At 40.5% G+C, this 22,562-nt stretch overlaps 1 protein-coding gene across 4 annotated transcripts in view; it reads right to left on the reverse strand.

Moving 5' to 3' along the window:
• Positions 1 to 5,842: 5,842 nt before the first annotated feature.
• The window catches only part of LOC109876786 (aftiphilin), a 51,601-nt gene continuing 34,881 nt past the window's right edge, over positions 5,843 to 22,562 (reverse strand). For all 4 annotated transcript variants that reach the window (XM_031813001.1, XM_031813003.1, XM_031813000.1 and 1 more), the window contains 4 exons: positions 17,058 to 17,078; positions 16,627 to 16,653; positions 13,686 to 13,712; positions 5,843 to 8,740 (listed from right to left, as the gene is read on the reverse strand). In XM_031813001.1, coding sequence (XP_031668861.1) covers positions 8,211 to 8,740; positions 13,686 to 13,712; positions 16,627 to 16,653; positions 17,058 to 17,078 — 605 coding nt within the window. In that variant the 3' untranslated portion in view covers positions 5,843 to 8,210. The remainder of the gene's footprint in view (positions 8,741 to 13,685; positions 13,713 to 16,626; positions 16,654 to 17,057; positions 17,079 to 22,562) is intronic.

Here is a 22,562-nt window from a genome sequence, read left to right on the forward strand (position 1 = left end):
AATGTGGCCAATGATATCAAGTCTGTATGTAGGCAGCCACCTCTCTGTGCTAGTGGTGGCTGTTTAACAATCTGAAAGCCTTGAGATAGAAGCTGTTTTTCAATCTCTCTCCCAGGTGTGATGCACCTGTACTGACCTCGCCTTCTGAATGGAATCGGGTAGTGGCTCGGATGGAACAGGTTGTGGCTCGGGTGGTTATTGTCCTTGCCTAGCAGGCTCACAATCTTTTTTGCCTTCCTGTGACATTAGGTGTTATAGGTGTTCTGGGAGGCAGGTAGTTTGCCCCTGGTGATTTTTTGTGCAAACCCCACCAACCTCTGAAGAGCCCTGTGGTTGTGGGCAGTGCAGTTGCCGTACCAGGCGGCGATACAGCCCAATAGGATGCTCTCAATTGTGCACCTGTACAATTTGTTGCGCCTTCTTCACCAAATCAAATCAAATCAAATGTATTTATATAGCCCTTCGTACATCAGCTGATATCTCAAAGTGCTGTACAGAAACCCAGCCTAAAACCCCAAACAGCAAGCAATGCAGGTGTCTGTGTGCGTGGACCATTTCAGTTTGTCGGTGATATGTACACGAGGAACTTAAAACTTTCCACCTTCTCCACTGCTGTCCCATTGATATGGATAGGGAGGTGTGGATAGGGGGGTGCTCCCTCTGCTGTTTCCTGAAGTTCACGATCATCTCTTTTGTTTTGCTGACATTGAGTGAGAAGTTATTCTCCTGAAACCACACTCCAAGGGCCCTCACCTCCTCCCTGTAGTCTGTCTCGTCATTGTTGGTAATCAAGCCTATCACTGTATTGTCGTCTGCAAACTTCATGATTGAGTTGGAGGCGTTCATGGCCACGCAGTCGTGGCTGAACAGGGAGTACAGGAGAGGGCTGAGAACGCACTCTTGTGGGGTCCCAGTTTTGAGGATCAGCGGGGTGGAGATGTTGTTTCCTACCTTTACCACCTGGGGGCGGCCCGTCATGAAGTCCAGGACCCAGTTGCACAGCGGGGTTGAGACCCGGGGTCGAGACCCGGAGTCTCAAGCTTAGTGATGAGTTTGGAGGGTGCTGTGTTGTTGAATGCTGAGCTGTAGTCAATGAACAGCATTCTTACATAGGTTTTCCTCTTTACCCTATCCCACCTGGATATGTGCAGTGTGATGGCGATTGCACCGTCTGTGGACCTATTGGGGCGGTAAGCAAATTGGAGTGGGTCTAGGGTGTCAGGTACGGTGGAGGTGATCTGATCCTTGACTAGTCTCTCAAAGCACTTCATGATGACAGAAGTGAGGGCTACTGGGTGATAGTCATTTATTTCCGTTACCTTAGCTGTCTTGGGAACAGGAACAGTGTTGGCCATCTTGAAGCATGTGGGAACAGCAGACTGGGATAGGGATTGATTGAATATGTCTGTAAACACATCAGCCAGCTGGTCTGCGCATGCTCTGAGGACGCGGCTAGGGATGTCGCCTGGGCCGGCAGCCTTGCAAGGGTTAACATGTTTAAATGTTTTACTCACGGTGGCCACGGAGAAGGAGAGTCCGTAGTCTATGGTAGCAGTCTAGGATAGTAGGGTTAGTCAAAAAACTATGTTTTGCGAACACACGAACACACACACACAAAAATCAGTACCATGGACGGCCACATGATATTTAGCAACATTGATTGGACAATTTTTTGTTGTTGGTATCTTTAAGTTTGTTTTCAGTGTATTAAACTAAGCATACAGTATGTAGCCTTCTTGATTTGAGAGTGTTTACATTTTTAAGTGTAAATGGTGCTGGGATAGCGGAGGCAGTGCTCATGTCGTCTTTTGTTGATTTGAGGTAAGTCTGTGTTTCTAAATCAGTGGTTGTTAGTAAACTGTCAAACGTTAACTGGCTTGACCTTGCTGCAGACTTCTGTGACTGTTGTCTTTTTATTGTCACGGCCTTATTGTATATCATGGTGGTGTATGAACGAATGGGTTGTAGAGCAAACAATGCAATTATCACAACATAAGTTGTAATATGGCTTTATTTACTGGCTTGACTTCCTCAGTGATTTTACCCACGCACCTCTACTGGCCATAACTAGCTAATTGATGTATAACATTACTTGTCCTTGTGATGTCTATGGTATGAAACCATGCTGATATTGACTAGCTAACTACTTGCACCAAGATGGCTGCTGTAGCATAGATCTGACATGCACCAAGATGGCTGCTGTAGCATGGATCTGACATGCACCAAGATGGCTGCTGTAGCATGGATCTGCAGCAAGGAGAAACAGCCATGTATGAGATGAGTCACATGCTAAATGTCACCACCATAACCATAGACAACTTAAACTGGTACAAGCCTTCCACTCACAGGTTGCCAAAACGTACTGATGCCACGGCCCAACTAAGCCACGTCTCCAATGATTGTACCTTTATATTCAAAACCATTTATCATTTGGTATTCTTTATTAGGATCCCCATTAGCTGTTGTGAAAGCAACAGCTACTCTTCCTGGAGGTACACACAAAACATGGTATAATATCGAACATTAATAGACAAGAACAGTTCAAGGACAGAACTGATTTAAAAAAGGCACACGTAGCCTACATATCAATGCATACACACAAACTATCTAGGTCAAATAGGGGAGAGGCGTTGTGCCTTGAGGTGTTGCTTTATCTGTTTTTAAACCATTATAATACATTATCCACACATGTACCCATTATCCACACATGTACTCATTATCCACACATGTACTCATTATCCACACATGTACTCATTATCCACACATGTACTCATTGTCCACACATGTACTCATTGTCCACACATGTACTCATTATCCACACATGTACTCATTATCCACACATGTACTCATTGTCCACACATGTACTCATTGTCCACACATGTACCCTTAAAGGTACCAAACAGTACCATGTTAGATCATGTGTACATCTGAAGGTACATGATGTGTATTTTGATCTTTTTGCACCCCAGGGAACAATACTGTACCTTAACCAGGGGTGGACTTAGTGATTTGGAGGCCCCAGGCAGAGTCCAGTCTGAGGCCTTCACCGGACAAAGCATCTGAGTGAGCGAAACAGCACCACTCTTTACTAAAGAAATGCATTATCTATTAACTGAGTAAATTCCTGTAATGTATATTGTATTATTCGTGTTAAACTGTTTTTGTTTTTCTGGACATTTTAATTATATTCAGAACCAGTCAAAAGTTTGGACACAACTACTCATTCAAGGGTTTATCTTTATTTTTTACTATTTTCTAGTGAAGACATCAGAACTATGAAATAACACATATGGAATCATGTAGTTACCAAAAAATGTATCAAAATATATTTTGTTTGAGATTCTTCAAAGTAGCCACCCTTTGCCTTGATGACAGCTTTGCACACTCTTGGCCTTCTCTCAACCAGCGTCATGAAGTAGTCACCTAGAATGCATTTCAATTACCAGGTGTGCCTTGATAAAAGTTCATTTGTGGAATTTCTTTCCTTTTTAATGCATTTGAGCCAATCAGTTGTGCTGTGACAAGGAAGGGGTGGTATATAGAAGATGGCCCTAGTTGGTAAAAGACAAAGTCCATATTATGGCAAGAACAGCTCAAATATACAATTTGGAAAATGTCAAGGACTTTGTGAAAGTTTCTTCAAGTGCAGTCGCAAAAACCATCAAACGCTATGATGAAACTGGCTCTCATGAGGACCGCCACAGGTAAGGAAGACCCAGAGTTACCTCTGCTGCAGAGGATAAATTCATTAGTTATCAGCCTCAGAAATTGCAGCCCAAACAAATGCTTCACAGAGTTCAAGTAACAGACATCTCAACAATAACTGTTCAGAGGAGACTGTGTGAATCAGGCCTTCATGGTCGAATTGCTGCAAAGAAACCACTACTAAAGGACACCAATAATAAGAAGAGACTTGCTTGGGCTAAGAAACACTAGCAATGGGAAAGGGAAAGGGGGATACCTAGTCAGTTGTACAACTGAATGTATTCAACTGAAATGTCTTCCGCATTTAACACAACCCCTCTGAATCGGAGAGGTGCGAAGGGCTGCCTTTAATCGACATCCACGTCTTCGGCGCCCGGGGAACAGTGCCTTGATGCCTTGCTCAGGGGCAGAATGACAGGTTTTTACCTTGTCAGGGGACATTAGACTGGTGGAAATCTGTGTGATTTTTGGTTCCAACCGCCGTGTCTTTGTGAGGCACAGAGTAGGTGAACGGATGATCTCCGCATGTGTGGTTCCCACTGTGAAGGATGGAGGAAGAGGTAGGATGGTGTGGGGGTGCTTTGCTGGTGACACTGTCAGTGATTCATTTAGAATTCAAGGCACACTTGTTGCTGTGATGTTTTGCTACCATGCGGTGTTGTCCTGTGTTGCTGCCATGCTATGTTGTTGTCTCAGGTCTCTCTTTATGTAGTGTTGTGTTGTCTCTCTTGTCGTGATGTGTGTTTTGTTCTATATTTGTATTATTTATTTATTTATTAATCCCAGCATCCGTCCCCGCAGGAGGCCTTTTGCCTTCTGGTAGGCCGTCATTGTAAATAACAATTAGGTCTTAACTGACTTGGCAGTTAAATAAAGGTTACATATTATCTTTTTTTAAATGTAACAACATCTGCAGCGATATGTCATCCCATCTAATTGAAATGCATTCCAGGTGATTACCTCATGAAGCTGGTTAAGAGAATGCCAAGATGTGCAAAGCTGTCATCAAAGCAAATAGTGCCTATTTGGAAGAATCTCAAATCAAAAATATATATATATAACAAAAAATATATAACACTTTTTTGGTTACTACATGATTCCATATGTGTTATTTCATAGTTTTGATGTCTTCACTATTATTCTACAATGTAGAAAATAATAAAAATAAAGAAAAACCCTTGAATGAGTAGGTGTGTCCACACTTTTGACTGGTACTGTATATTTACACTGGCAGAAAACAAGCATTTCACAAATACCAAATGCACTTGTTTGATTTAAAACTGTCAGTTGGTGACATCTACAGGACAGTTGAGCAGTGAGACTCTATCTGAAACACCAGGGTTGAAGAATGGACAGAGTTTCTTAGTGAAGGTGCAGCCAGTGAAAGAGTAGATATGAGACCTGTCCTCCACATTGAAGGAGTCCTGACACTTCTCATAATCCACAAACACCCCCACCTTCTGGGGCTTCTCTCTCTTAAGTATGACCCAATTGTCATACTTAAGCTTTAAAAGTAAAGATACCTTAATAGAAAATTACTCAAATAAAAGTAAGTCACCCAGTAACATTCTACTTGAGAAAAGGCTCAAAGTATTTCATTTAAAATATACTGAAGTATAACAAAAGTAAATGTAATTGCTGAAATATACTTGAAATATATAAGTTAAAGTATAAATCATTTCAAATTCCGTATATTAAGCAAACCGGATGGCACCATTTTCTTGTTTTTTAAATTTACGGTGAACCAGAGGCACAGTTCAACATTCAGACATCATTTACAAACAAAGCATGTGTTTAGTGAGTCCGCCAGATCAGAAGCAGTAGGGATGACCAGGGATGTTCTGTTGATAAATGTGTGAATTGGACCATTGTCCTGTCCTGCTAATCATTCAAAATGGAACTAGTACTTTTGGGTGTCAGGGAAAATGTATGGAGTAAAAAGTACATTATTTTCTTTAGGAATGTAGTGAAGTAAAAGTAAAAGTAGTCAAACATATAAATAGTAAAGTAGAGTACAGATACTACAACTAATTAATTAAGTAATACTTTAAAGTATTTTTTCTTAAGTGCTTTACAAAACTGCACTATTTCTCCCTAAATACAGCTAGAGTCACATAGTATAAAACAGACCTTCATGTCTTCTGATGATTTCAAATTTATTACAGTAGTCTGTCTAATTCAGGAGTCTGATACACTAGTCTGTCTGATACAGTAGTCTGATACACTAGTCTGTCTGATACAGTAGTCTGATACACTAGTCTGTCTGATACAATAGTCTGATACACTAGTCTATCTGATACAGTAGTCTGATAAAGTAGTCTGATACAGTAGTCTGATACACTAGTGTGTCTGATACAGTAGTCAGTCTGATACAGTAGTCTGATACACTAGTGTGTCTGATACAGTAGTCTGATAAAGTAGTCTGATACACTAGTGTGTCTGATACAGTAGTCTGATACAGTAGTGTGTCTGATACATGAGTCAGTCTGATACAGTAGTCTGTCTGATACAATCAATTAATAAATCACATTTATATATTAAGCTCTTTTTTCATCATCCGATGTCACAAAGTGAAATACAGAAACCCAGCCTAAAACCCCAAACAGCAAGTAATGCAGATGTAGATGCACAGTAGTCTGTCTGATACAATAGTCTGTCTGATACAGTAGTCTGTCTGAAACTGTAGTCTGTATGATGACAATGATGGAGATTAAACTATTTTTAAACACACAGGCAGAACATTTTGTTATCAAATGATCAATATATAAAACACATGTATTTTGTGCTGCTGCTACATTGTTACCTAAATGTAGGAGCACACAGCAGAAAGGTTACACAACCAGTTGCAATTTTAGCATGTAAATCTTGTGCATTCCAGCAACGCCACTATACAACACAACACTTAACAATACATTCATTGCAAGGTAACGGTTACAAACGGTGCCCACAAACTTTCAGGACCTACATAAAGCTGTCCCAACAGCAGAGTCCCAACAGCAGAGTCCCAACAGCAGAGTCCCAACAGCAGAGTCCCAACAGCAGAGTCCCAACAGCAGAGTCCCAAAAGCAGAGTCCCAAAAGCAGAGTCCCAACAGCAGAGTCCCAACAGCAGAGTCCCAACAGCAGAGTCCCAACAGCAGAGTCCCAACAGCAGAGTCCCAACATCCCAACAGCAGAGTCCCAACAGCAGAGTCCCAACAGCAGAGTCCCAACAGCAGAGTCCCAACAGCAGAGTCCCAACATCCCAACAGCAGAGTCCCAACAGCAGAGTCCCATCAGCAGTCCCAACAACAGAGTCCCAACAGCAGAGTCCCAACAGCAGAGTCCCAACAGCAGAGTCCCAACACCTTACCAGCTGATATGGCTGACTTGTTTAAACAAATGTGTTTTCTACTGACAATTGAGATGTACAAACTATGGCATAAGGGGACGACAAGCGGATAAGAGACAATCCGTAATTTTGATGAAGCCGTTAATGAGCGAGCTAGGACAGACGTTGTCAATATAACTACTTGTTCAGCACTTTTGAAATATACAAAAAAGGGAAAAGGGACCAGATGATTAACGTGAGGCACATGGGCTACTAACAGCTTACTACACAACATACACTTAGTATTACTTTCTTAGCTACAGTCTATATATCTCCCTGGCATATTACATCATTTATGCAGCAGCATAAAAGGCATTTTTGGGCTCACCTTGTTGTGCTGTGAGCACTTCCTTCCAAACCACTCTTTGTTGAATTTCTAACTTGTTGTGTAATGTTTATGTCCAATGGCCAATAAGCACCGATACGGTTTATCTATAATTTCACTCCATTATTTATCTTCATATGACAAGGATTAAAAAGGATTTGCCAGTAGATTGTCGACTTGATTCATGATACTGACTGCCAGCTAAGATTTTGAAAGAATGATGTTGACATGATCTGTCCAATCAAAGCTGCTGTACATGTAACATGATTTGACGTCATTTTATCTATGACCTTGAGCCTTCTTGGATGGGCACTTCTAATGTAACTCTATGGCAGCACCCAAAGGGCTAGAATTTTGGAAGTCTACCCATCGACTTCGAGGTGACGTAGTGTCTCCATGAGAGACAGAATACTGAGCCAATCACGGCACAACGCCCCGTATTTGTTGCTGGCTTGCCCCACCACCACAGAAAGCACTATACTTTTAGAAAACACAGAGAATAAAAAAATATATATAACACACTCTCATGAAGACCGAACAGTCCAAGGGATTGATGAAAGAAACATCAAAGATGAGTCAAACATGAACAAGAAATCAGTGGTCTGGGATGGTCCAGTACCAGAATGGGTTCAGATCCAACCCATTGCTCTTTCAACATTCCTACCTTTACCTCTCTGTCCAATCCAATCAACTGGCCCACTCTAGAACAACAACAAAGACTGACAGGAAATCTATAACTAAGGTACATTAAGTCTCTCAATAGGAGTTACTGCTGTTTATACTGTATCTGCCCTGTTTGATTTAAAACAGTCAGTCAGTGACATCTACAGGACAGACGACCAGTGAAATACTATCTGATCCACCAGGGTTGAAGAATGGATAGAGTTTCTCAGTGAAGGTGCAGCCAGTGAAAGAGTAGATATGAGACCCTGCCTCCACATTGTAGAAGGAGACCTGTCTCTTCTCATAATCCACAAACACCCCCACCTTCTGGGGCTCCTCTCTCGGGGTGAAGGTGACAGGGGAATCAGCATGAGCTGTGTACTCTCCATCCTTCAGCTCCACAGTCCAGTATCCATTATAAGGGATCGGTCTAGACCTCTCATTCCTATTGATGGACTGTATGACCACCCCCAAAGTCCACTCAGTCTTCCCCTCCACCTTCACCTCATAGTAGAACTTCCCTGAGAAGCCCACATTTCCGAGGACAGAGGACCAATTTGAAAACCTATTTCCGTTGTCAGAGAGAACCTGATCTAGTTCTCCATGTCTCACTTGTTTCCCATCATCAGACAGGATGAGGTTACGATGTGCAGAATCAGGATCTAGAGTCACATCCACTGTGGAGGGAAACATACACTATGGTAAACACAATGACATCATGACATCAACATCAGGGGTATAATACACTATGGTAAATACAATGACATCATGACATCAACATCAGTGGTATAATACACTATGGTACACACAATGACATCATCATCAATGGTATAATACACTATGGTAAACACAATGACATCAACATCAGTGGTATAATACACTATGGTAAACACAATGACATCATCATCAGTGGTATAATACACTATGGTAAACACAATGACATCACCATCAATGGTATAAAACACTATGGTAAACACAATGACATCATGACCTCAACATCAGGGGTATAATACACTATGGTAAACACAATGACATCATCATCTGTGGTAAAATACACTATGGTAAACACAATGACATCAACATCAGTGGTATAATACACTATGGTAAACACAATGACATCATCATCTGTGGTATAATACACTATGGTAAACACAATGACATCATGACATCAACATCAGTGGTATAATACACTATGGTAAACACAATGACATCATGACATCAACCTCTGTGGTATAATACACTATGGTAAACACAATGACATCAACATCAGGGGTAAAATACTCTATGGTAAACACAATGACATCATGACATCATGACATCAACATCAGTGGTATAATACATTATGGTAAACACAATGACATCAACATCAGGGGTATAATACACTATGGTAAACACAATGATATCATCATCAGTGGTATAATACACTACGGTAAACACAATGACATCATCATCTGTGGTATAATACACTATGGTAAACACAATGACATCATCATCAGTGATATAATACACTATGGTAAACACAATGACATCATCATCAGTGATATAATACACTATGGTAACCACAATGACATCATCATCAGTGGTATAATACACTATGGTAAACACAATGACATCATCATCTGTGATATAATACACTATGGTAAACGCAATGACATCATCATCAGTGGTATAATACACTATGGTAAACACAATGACATCATCATCAGTGATATAATACACTATGGTAAACACAATGACATCAACATTAGTGGTATAATACACTATGGTAAACACAATGACATCAACATTAGTGGTATAATACACTACGGTAAACACAATGACATCATGACATCAACATCAGTGGTATAATACACTATGGTAAACACAATGACATCAGCATCAGTGGTATAATACACTATGGTAAACACAATGACATCACCATCAGTGGTATAAAACACTATGGTAAACACAATGACATCATGACATCAACATCAGTGGTATAATACACTATGGTAAACACAATGACATCAGCATCAGTGGTATAATACACTATGGTAAACACAATGACATCATCATCAGTGATATAATACACTATGGTAAACACAATGACATCATCATCAGTGATATAATACACTATGGTAAACACAATGACATCAACATCAGTGGTATAATACACTATGGTAAACACAATGACATCATCATCAGTGGTATAATACACTATGGTAAACACAATGACATCACCATCAGTGGTATAAAACACTATGGTAAACACAATGACATCATGACATCAACATCAGGGGTATAATACACTATGGTAAACACAATGACATCATCATCTGTGGTAAAATACACTATGGTAAACACAATGACATCATCATCAGTGGTATAATACACTATGGTAAACACAATGACATCATCATCTGTGTTATAATACACTATGGTAAACACAATGACATCATGACATCAACATCAGTGGTATAATACACTATGGTAAACACAATGACATCATGACATCAACCTCTGTGGTATAATACATTATGGTAAACACAATGACATCAACATCAGGGGTATAATACACTATGGTAAACACAATGATATCATCATCAGTGGTATAATACACTACGGTAAACACAATGACATCATCATCTGTGGTATAATACACTATGGTAAACACAATGACATCATCATCAGTGATATAATACACTATGGTAAACACAATGACATCATCATCAGTGATATAATACACTATGGTAATCACAATGACATCATCATCAGTGGTATAATACACTATGGTAAACACAATGACATCATCATCAGTGATATAATACACTATGGTAAACGCAATGACATCATCATCAGTGGTATAATACACTATGGTAAACACAATGACATCATCATCAGTGATATAATACACTATGGTAAACACAATGACATCAACATTAGTGGTATAATACACTATGGTAAACACAATGACATCAACATTAGTGGTATAATACACTACGGTAAACACAATGACATCATGACATCAACATCAGTGGTATAATACACTATGGTAAACACAATGACATCAGCATCAGTGGTATAATACACTATGGTAAACACAATGACATCATCATCAGTGATATAATACACTATGGTAAACACAATGACATCATCATCAGTGGTATAATACACTATGGTAAACACAATGACATCACCATCAGTGGTATAAAACACTATGGTAAACACAATGACATCAACATCAGTGGTATAATACACTATGGTAAACACAATGACATCATCATCAGTGGTATAATACACTACGGTAAACACAATGACATCATGACATCAACATCAGTGGTATAATACACTATGGTAAACACAATGACATCAGCATCAGTGGTATAATACACTATGGTAAACACAATGACATCAACATCAGTGGTATAATACACTATGGTAAACACAATGACATCATCATCAGTGGTATAATACACTATGGTAAACACAATGACATCACCATCAGTGGTATAAAACACTATGGTAAACACAATGACATCATGACATCAACATCAGGGGTATAATACACTATGGTAAACACAATGACATCATCATCTGTGGTAAAATACACTATGGTAAACACAATGACATCAACATCAGTGGTATAATACACTATGGTAAACACAATGACATCATCATCTGTGGTATAATACACTATGGTAAACACAATGACATCATGACATCAACATCAGTGGTATAATACACTATGGTAAACACAATGACATCATGACATCAACCTCAGTGGTATAATACACTAGGGTAAACACAATGACATCATCATCTGTGGTATAATACACTATGGTAAACACAATGACATCAACATCAGTGGTATAATACACTATGGTAAACACAATGACATCAACATCAATGGTATAATACACTATGGTAAACACAATGACATCATGACATCAACATCAGTGGTATAATACATTATGGTAAACACAATGACATCAACATCAGTGGTATAATACACTATGGTAAACACAATGACATCATGACATCAGCATCAGTGGTATAATACACTAGGGTAAACACAATGACATCAGCATCAGTGGTATAATACACTATGGTAAACACAATGACATCATGACATCAACATTAGTGGTATAATACACTACGGTAGACACAATGACATCATGACATCAACATCAGTGGTATAATACACTATGGTAAACACAATGACATCAGCATCAGTGGTATAATACACTATGGTAAACACAATGACATCATCATCAGTGATATAATACACTATGGTAAACACAATGACATCATCATCAGTGATATAATACACTATGGTAAACACAATGACATCATCATCAGTGGTATAATACACTATGGTAAACACAATGACATCATCATCAGTGATATAATACACTATGGTAAACGCAATGACATCATCATCAGTGGTATAATACACTATGGTAAACACAATGACATCATCATCAGTGATATAATACACTATGGTAAACACAATGACATCATCATCAGTGGTATAATACACTATGGTAAACACAATGACATCATCATCAGTGGTATAATACACTATGGTAAACACAATGACATCAACATCAGTGGGTATAATACACTATGGTAAACACAATGATATCATCATCAGTGGTATAATACACTACGGTAAACACAATGACATCATCATCTGTGGTATAATACACTATGGTAAACACAATGACATCATCACCAGTGGTATAATACACTATGGTAAACACAATGACATCATCATCAGTGGTATAATACACTATGGTAAACACAATGACATCAACATTAGTGGTATAATACACTACGGTAAACACAATGACATCATGACATCAACATCAGTAGTATAATATACTATGGTAAACACAATGACATCATGACATCAACATCAGTGGTATAATACACTACGGTAAACACAATGACATCAACATTAGTGGTATAATACACTATGGTAAACACAATGACATCATCATCAGTGGTATAATACACTATGGTAAACACAATGACATCATGAAATCAACATCAGTGGTATAATACACTATGGTAAACACAATGACATCATGACATCAACATCAGTGGTATAATACACTATGGTAAACACAATGACATCGTGACATCAACATCAGTGGTATAATACACTACGGTAAACACAATGACATCATGACATCAACATCAGTGGTATAATACACTATGGTAAACACAATGACATCATGACATCAACATCAGTGGTATAATACACTACGGTAAACACAATGACATCATGACATCATCATCAGTGGGTACAACATGTTACTGTATTGATCTCTGACACATGATACTGTCTTCCACGATTAGTGGTCCAGTTTTCATTACGTCATGGGTAAGAACCTGGTTAACTAATGTTAATACTTGATTTAGGGTTCGATTCAATCAGATCTGCTTTACACATAGCGGTTGTTTTGACAGTGTCGGAGGTGGAACTGCGTTAAGAGCTGTCAAATCCACCAAAGTGGTCGCATTTGCTATTATTCTGTAAGTAAATCCGAGACACTATTTGGTATAATATGTTACATAATATGTTACGTTTCACATGGTATGTAATAATTTGTGGATGTGACAGAGTATAAAACACACCTGCATGTCTTCTGATGGTTTCAAAGTCTGAAATATAAAGTAAGAGACTGTTGGTTATGAAAATGAGCAACATACTGATGGATATCACAAACTACTGTTAAAGGACATTTGTGTTGTTCAACCCAGACCTCAAACTATGCAGACCTATAATAACTTTAATCTTAGTGAACATATGGGGAGAAATATCTGACACCCCAGCAGTCCCAGGAAGGTGGGGAGCCCAAGAGCCAATTTTTTTATGTACGTATATATAATTAATAATTTTGACAATAACCCTCCATAAATTCATTCATAAACCTTTTTCTTTTCCATATGTGATAGGAAGCTAAATGTTTGTTTCCTTGGGCTTCAGGAATGTGAGTGAAAAAGTGAAAAAGAAACTGATTGATAGTATGATGGGATAGTCAGTGAACAAATGCTGTTGTCAAGGCTACAACAGCTCCAGTGTAATGAGTGGAGCTTACTGAGGTGTTCAAAAACTCATATCAGACCGAGAGACTAATGCTACTTAGATAGTTCTTTATGAGTTATAGTTTAGAAAATGATCTCTCTGCAGAAGCAACAGTTGCAGGGATGGTAGAAACAGCTTGAGTTGCCGTAGCAACATCAGGGAAACTGGGCAGAAGGGAGATGTACTTCAAATACAGCAGTTCAGTAACATCTATAATTAATTCATAATGTTTTTTATTTAACCTTTATTTAAACTATGCAATTCAGTTAAGAAACAAATTCTTACTTTACCATTTTTTTTCATTTAACTTTATTTTACTAGGCAAGTCAGTTAAGAACAAATTCTTATTTTCAATGACGGCCTAGGAACAGTGGGTTAACTGCCTTGTTCATGGCAGAACAACAGATGTGTACCTTGTCAGCTCAAGGATTGGAACTTGCAACCTTTCAGTTATTAGCCCAAAGCTCTAACCACTAGGCTTACCCTGCCACCAATGACTGCCTACCCCGGCCAAACCCTCCGCTAACCCGGACGACGCTGTACAAATTGTGCACCGCCTTATGGGACTCCCAATCACAGCCGGTTGTGTTACAGCCTGGGATCAAACCATGGTCTGTAGTGAAGCCGCAAGCACTGAGATGCAGTGCCTTAGACCGCTGCGTCACTCGGGAGCCCACAAGCTGACAGTCCCCGAAATCAGGCACTAAAATTACTTTTAAAAATAGTTTTATGTTTGCGTGACTTATTTGTTTGATTTCCCACCGTTTTGTCAGAAGACCATCCAGGCCTTACTAGGATCATGTCAACGTCCTCCGTCAAATTAACGTGTATATGTCTCCCTCTCGTGGTTGAAAGTATTACTACATCTATTTATTTTACTTCACTGCAACCTTACGTCAAAGGGTCGGTCCTTGGAAAAACATTTATTCAGCTCGACTCCTTCCAGGCACAGATATGGCAAATCAGTCTCTGAATTTGTATCGAGCAGGCGGATGACTAAAGCAGGTGGATGACTAAAACCATAGAGAAGCAGTGCAAAACAGCTGTCAGTTCAACTGCTTTTATTAATTGCCGTCCTCGACACGTTACGGAAAGAGATGAACTGTATTTTTTTATTTAACCAGGTAAGTTGACTGAGAACACATTCTCATTTGCAGCAACAACCTGGGAATAGTTACAGGGGAGAGGAGGGGGGTGAATGAGCCAATTGTAAACTGGGGATTATTAGGTGACCGTGATGGTTTGAGGGCCAGATTGGGAATTTAGCCAGGACTCCGGGGTTAACACCCCTACTCTTACGATAAGTGCCATGGGATCTTTAATGACCTCAGAGAGTCAGGACACCCGTTTAACGTCCCAACCGAAAGACGGCACCCTACACAGGGCAGTGTCAATCACTGCCCTGGGGCATTGGGATATTTTTTTAGACCAGAGGAAAGAGTGCCTGCTACTGGCCCTCAAGTTGAATTGTGTGCAGCACAAAGGACATATACTGCACAATGTCTCAGGAAAGACTGTCTGGGCTGTCAATACTCAGTATAGAAAGCCACCGGACCCGCAACCTGAACCTACAGGCCGTGGTGAAAACTTTTGCACACAAAAAAAGAGGACTTCAGGACACCATGGGAGTCTCTCAAGTTGGATTTCATTTACCTGGAATATTGCATCCCATTTGTGTAAACTATTAGCCAGACAAACACCGCTGAGTTCAGCGATAAATAGTGGCTGAATTGACGCTCAAGACAGCTACTATTTTCCTCATTGTTCGGTGATGTGTAACTTTTATTAAAATTGTATAAATAGCAGCTAAATACGGTATATAGCTTCATATAGTACACTGCATAAATAAACAATCCCTAGTTAGCGAGTGTTTTGAGGGTGGACTTACTTTTATTTGGCGTTATTAATAGACTGGTTTTACGCACAACTTTCTATCCAAGCTGAGAGAGAGCGCGAGGACAGCTCATGTTATGCAGGTTCAGGTATTCTATACAGGACAGTTGTATATTCTGGTAGCTGATTAGTATGCGGTTGCCTCGAACATTTATTTTACAATCTGCAATGATTGAATTTACAACTTTAATTACTGAATAAGTAATTACATTACTGCCATTATTGCCACCAGCCATTTATCCATTAGCCAAAGCTAAGCCTTGGCACCACAGAAAGCCCATCGTCGATTCGATAGGCATGCAGCCGCAATAGACATGTTGCGATTTCAGCACCATGGCCAGCGATTGGTAGTCTATACTTCAAAAAAAAAAATGGGGGGGGGGGGGGGGGGGGGTGAACTCAGACCTTGCGGGGGTCCAGAGAAACTGTGTTATGCCAGTGGTGAGATTGATGGTAACTTCAGTCAAATTTAGTGCCAAACACACTGACACAATGTAATACAACATTTACTACATTAATTATCTATCATACTATAACTGCAAACAAGATTCCAAGGAAAAGTACATTCAAAATATTAGAAATCAGTTCCTCCTTTACCTGGACTCCAGTTTGTGTTCACAAAATCTGTGGAGACATTATATTTAACCAATATTAATCATTGAGATATACAGATTTTTCATCACTGTACATAAATGTTTAGACATTGTCAATGTATTATTGATGTACTGGAAGCCAACATATACTGAAGCTATAGTTTAGAACTCTGTAATAAGGACATCTTCCAGAGGTCACGTAAATTGCTACTTTAATAAACTGCAGATTTCAGCCAACAAAGAAAGTCACACAAGTACACAGGACAAACAGGTTCACGGTAAGAGTTTAAGAATTTACATTTTTACAAGTATCGACTGATAGGGACTGATAGTCGGAGGTACAGTCCACACACACTCATCACAACTCAACTCCATTGACTAAGCTAACATATATAAGCCATCATATACAGTAGGTAACAAAGCCATAATACTTACCCAGCTGAGAAGTCAGGATTTCTACAGAATAACACATACATATAGTCAATTAGACACATCAGTGGTGTCCAAGGAGGAATCAACATGTGTTAGCTACCTCTCTAGTCTACACTCTAAAAATAAAAGGTATGATCTTTTAGGATAATATAAGGTTAAAAATAAATTACCTTAAGGTTAATATAAGACCTATACTCTGCCATCAGGTCGTATTTTATTTTGTGTATTTTACCCCTTTTTCTCCCCAACAGTCCTGTCTCATCGCTGCAACTCCCGTACGGACTCGGGAGAGGCAAAGGTCGAGGTTGTTTCTTCTGAACCACAACCCAACCAAGCCACACTGCTTCTTGACACAATGCCCACTTAACCCGGAAGCCAGCCGAACCAATGTGTCGGAGTAATCCCCTAGTGACGATTTCAGCGTGCACTGCCCCTGGCTTGCCACAGGAGTCGCTGGTACAAGGAGATCCCTGCCGGCCAAAGCCTCCACTAACCCGGACGATGCTGGGCGGTCTCCCGGTCGTGTCACTCGGGAGGCCCATCAGTTCGTTTTTGAACCTTTGTAGACTTAAGGGGAGCTTTGAAGAACCTTTTCAAAAGAGGGGTTTCGTTTTGAAACCAGTAAGTGACTAAATTCCAACTCGTGTGTATAATTCAAATTGAGAACGTTGCATTATGGGTTAGCTAGGACTCAGGTAATGTGTTACAATACAGTTTTTATCACTATTACATGAACTAAGAAACCTTCTACTATATACTCTTTTTCTTTTCTAGCCTATGAAATGATCTGTGTTTTGGAAACGTGGAGCCTTTGTCTGGCAAATACATTTCTGTTGTTACGCCATCACATGACTGGATTACAGACATCGCTGAATGGAAGTGATCACTCATCAGACCGGAGGTAAAGAGGCGAACATTTCATCTGACCGGAGGTAAAACTAGTGGCGCTCCTCAACTGTAAATGAATGTTCCCAGTGACTGTGTTAGAAGTGACTGATGCTATTGAAGCTCTGGGACTGTTTGATTTGAGCTTTTCACTGTGAATAAAGGGGAGAGAATTGTGGTTGTTCTTCCGTTTTGGCTCTGCTCTATGTGTTGAATGAATTTGTGGAACTTGTAAACTTGGAATCGATCGCTCGTTGAGCTTGGAATCGTGTGTGTCTTTTGTTGTCGGATTTGCGCGCTGAATTGAGAACTCATTGTAGAGCGGCGAAAAGAGGACACTGCTGATTGGCCAAACCCACTGGCTCCATGTCATCTACAAGACCCTGCTAGGTAAAGTACCCCCTTATCTCAGCTCGCTGGTCACCATAGCAGCACCCACCTGTAGCACGCCCTCCAGCAGGTATATCTCTCTGGTCACCCCCAAAACCAATTCTTTCTTTGGCCGCCTCTCCTTCCAGTTCTCTGCTGCCAATGACTGGAACGAACTACAAAAATCTCTGAAACTGGAAACACTTATCTCCCTCACTAGCTTTTAACACCAGCTGTCAGAGCAGCTCACAGATCACTGCACCTGTACATAGCCTATCTATAATTTAGCCCAAACAACTACCTCTCCCCCTACTGTATTTATTTAGCTCCTTTACACCCCATTATTTTTATTTCTACTTTGCACATTCTTCCACTGCAAATCTACCATTCCAGTGTTTTACTTGCTATATTGTATTTACTTTGCCACCATGGCCTTTTTTGCCTTTACCTCCCTTCTCACCTCATTTGCTCACATCATATATAGACTTGTTTCTACTGTATTATTGACTGTATGTTTGTTTTACTCCATGTGTAACTCTGTGTCGTTGTATCTGTCGAACTGCTTTTCTTTATCTTGGCCAGGTCGCAATTGTAAATGAGAAGTTGTTCTCAACTTGCCTACCTGGTTAAATAAAGGTGAAATAAAAAATAAAATAAAAAATTAAAACCTATGCCGTGCTAAAATGTGTTCATACCGTGCTGATGGTTGCAAATCAATGGAATTGAATGGGATTTGTTGTCTTACCTGCCCTTACAATGGATCCAATTGAAACATTGCAAAAGTTCAAATGATCGAGAAGTGCTAAGTTGGGTGCACTTACTAAAAGAGAAATGAGATCACACAACTTATGGGGGATGATGGAAATGTTGAAATCTTTGCTGACACAAAATTTCTTAAAGTTGGTTAACTTTGCCATAAAGGCTTTGTTATCTGCTGAGAAGGCAACAAAGTATCAGGTTGAATGGTATTGCCCAAACGCAGCAACATGGAATTGTTTGGCAACCAATATGGACGTTAGAAGCACAGTAAAGCACAGCAGCAAAAAAAACTGATGAGGAGGTCCAGACAAGGGACAGTATCTCCAATGTCTCATCAAAACTGATGAGGAGGTCCAGACAAGGGACAGTATCTCCAATGTCTCATCAAAACTGATGAGGAGGTCCAGACAAGGGACAGTATCTCCAATGTCTCATCAAAACTGATGAAGAGGACGAGACAAGGGACAGTATCTCCAATGTCTCATCAAAACTGATGAGGAGGACGAGACAAGGGACATTATCTCCAATGTCTCATCAAAACTGATGAGGAGGACCAGACAAGGGACAGTATCTCCAATGTCTCATCAAAACTGATGAGGAGGACCAGACAAGGGACAGTATCTCCAATGTCTCATCAAAACTGATGAGGAGGTCCAGCCAAGGGACAGTATCTCCAATGTCTCATCAAAACTGATGAGGAGGTCCAGACAAGGGACAGTATCTCCAATGTCTCATCAAAACTGATGAGGAGGTCCAGACAAGGGACAGTATCTCCAATGTCTCATCAAAACTGATGAGGAGGACCAGACAAGGGACAGTATCTCCAATGTCTCATCAAAACTGATGAGGAGGACCAGACAAGGGACAGTATCTCCAATGTCTCATCAAAACTGATGAGGAGGACGAGACAAGGGACAGTATCTCCAATGGCTCATCAAAACTGATGAGGAGGACCAGACAAGGGACAGTATCTCCAATGTCTCATCAAAACTGATGAGGAGGTCCAGCCAAGGGACAGTATCTCCAATGTCTCATCAAAACTGATGTGGAGGACCAGACAAGGGACAGTATCTCCAATGTCTCATCAAAACTGATGAAGAGGACGAGACAAGGGACAGTATCTCCAATGTCTCATCAAAACTGATGAGGAGGTCCAGCCAAGTATCTCCAATGTCTCATTAAAATATGTAAAGAGATCACAACACAGCAGGCACTCAGGACAATCCATCACGTCTTCTATCAGGCTCTTTTTGAAGGCTGAAGGGGGAAGCCTTTCTTGTTAAAGCTGAAGCATTGAAAAGTAAACAAGCATTGGAGAAACAGGAGGCTCAACTCAAGGCACAAAATAAAGGTTTGGAGCTTGAAGCTGAAATATTGGCTAACAGTGCAAAGCCGAATGTATTCCATGTGTAGGAAGCCACTCAAGGAATGGGGAAACAAATCAGATGATTTAATTAACGATGCCTGAATGCAATGGGAAGGCCTGAAGATACCATGGGGAAGGTTACTCAAAGCAAAATGGTGCCCACCACCACTCAGGTTGTCACAGGTCTCCATACCACACAGTCACACATCATGGCTGACCTGGGATCCCCATTGTGGGATCCCCATCCACCACGTATTTTCATACTGCACACGGCCAGGGTCAAAGTAGTATGTTATAACTACCACCACATACAGCTCTGTTCGTCATAGGTCAAATAACACACAGCAGAGCCTGTTGTTAGACCAAAAGAGGCAGCTGCAACTTCCAACTAGGGGAGGAAGGCCTATTAACCCAGATCAGGGTGGAGCTGACAACATTGTCAACATTCTGCTACACCAAAATGCTATCACTGAAAGGCTGGTAAGGCAGCAAAGGTTGTCTTCATTACCACCTCTTAGTGTATGACTGGGTGACCCACTACACTACAGGTTCTTTGTACCAGTGTTTAAGGGTGAACCACTAGACGACAGGTTCTTTGTACATGGCTTTGAACACGCTATCGAAGACCGGACCGAGAACAGCAAAGATAGGTTGTACCTTTTGGAGAAATTCACCATGGTGCAACTCAAGTTAAATAAAATTTTAGCTCAACTGCTTTGTCTTATTGAAGTCGAGGGAGAGGTTGTTGTCCTGTCACCACACTGCCGGGTCTCTGACCTCCTCCCCAAGGCTTTCTCATTGTCTTTGGGGATCAGGCCTAACACCGTATTGGAGTTCTGAGTGTCCATGCAGTCATGAGTGAACAGGGAGTACCCAAGGGGACTAAGTACGCACCCCTGAGTGGCCCCTGTGTTGAGGGCCAGCATGGCGGATGTGTTGTTGTCTACCCTAACCACCTGGGGGCGACCCGTCAGGAAGTCCAGGATCCAGTTGCAGAGGGAGATGTTCAGTCCCAGGGACCTTAGCTTAGTGATGAGCTTGGTGGTGTTGTAATCTGAGCTGTTGTCAATTAACAGAATTCTCACGTAGGTGTTCATTTTGTCCAGGTGGGAAAGGGCAGATTGTGGAGTGCAATAGAGATTGTGTCATCTGGGGTTCTGTTGGGGTGGTATGCGAATTGGGGTGTGTCCAGGGTGTCTTGAATGATGGTGTTGACGTGAGCCATGATCAGCCTTTCAAAGCATTTCAAGGATATTGATGTGAGTGCTAAGCGGTGATAGTCATTTAGACAGGTTACCTTGGTGTTGTTGGACACAGGGACTATGGTGGTCTGCATTTGATTTGAATAATAATAATAATTATAAATGTAAAAAATAAAACACTATCAACAACCAGGAAGTCATGAGTACATTTGTTGTCTCTGGCTTGGAGATAAGTAGCCTTGATGACAGCAGTTTTGTTGAAATCCTTGCAGTTTTCACGCAGAAAGAAATCACTGTAACTAAGGAGAACATTCCTACCAGCATGGAATGGAGTCAAACATGAGGTTGTCCATGTGGTTTCCACAAGCAAAAACATCTGCTAAATATGTGTATGGGACCAATCAAATTTGATTTAATATGATTGATGTTTGATACCGTTCCAATTATTATATTCCAGGCATTACAATGAGCAGAAACTTTCTGTCCAAAAATGATGCAGAAAAATTAATCCATGCTTTTGTCACTTCTAGGTTAGACTACTGCAATGCTCTACTTTCCGGCTACCCGGATAAAGCACTAAATAAACTTCAGTTAGTACTAAATACGGCTGCTCGAATTCTGACTAGAACCAAAAAATTTGATCATATTACTCCAGTGCTAGCCTCTCTACACTGGCTTCCTGTCAAAGCAAGGGCTGATTTCAAGGTTTTACTGCTAACCTACAAAGCATTACATGGGCTTGCTCCTACCTATCTCTCTGATTTGGTCCTGCCGTACATACCTACACGTACGCTACGGTCACAAGACGCAGGCCTCCTAATTGTCCCTAGAATTTCTAAGCAAACAGCTGGAGGCAGGGCTTTCTCCTATAGAGCTCCATTTTTATGGAACGGTCTGCCTACCCATGTCAGAGACGCAAACTCGGTC

The sequence above is a fragment of the Oncorhynchus kisutch genome, unplaced genomic scaffold (assembly GCF_002021735.2).
Source record: "Oncorhynchus kisutch isolate 150728-3 unplaced genomic scaffold, Okis_V2 Okis04b-Okis11a_hom, whole genome shotgun sequence".
Classification (NCBI taxonomy): Eukaryota; Metazoa; Chordata; class Actinopteri; order Salmoniformes; family Salmonidae; genus Oncorhynchus; species Oncorhynchus kisutch.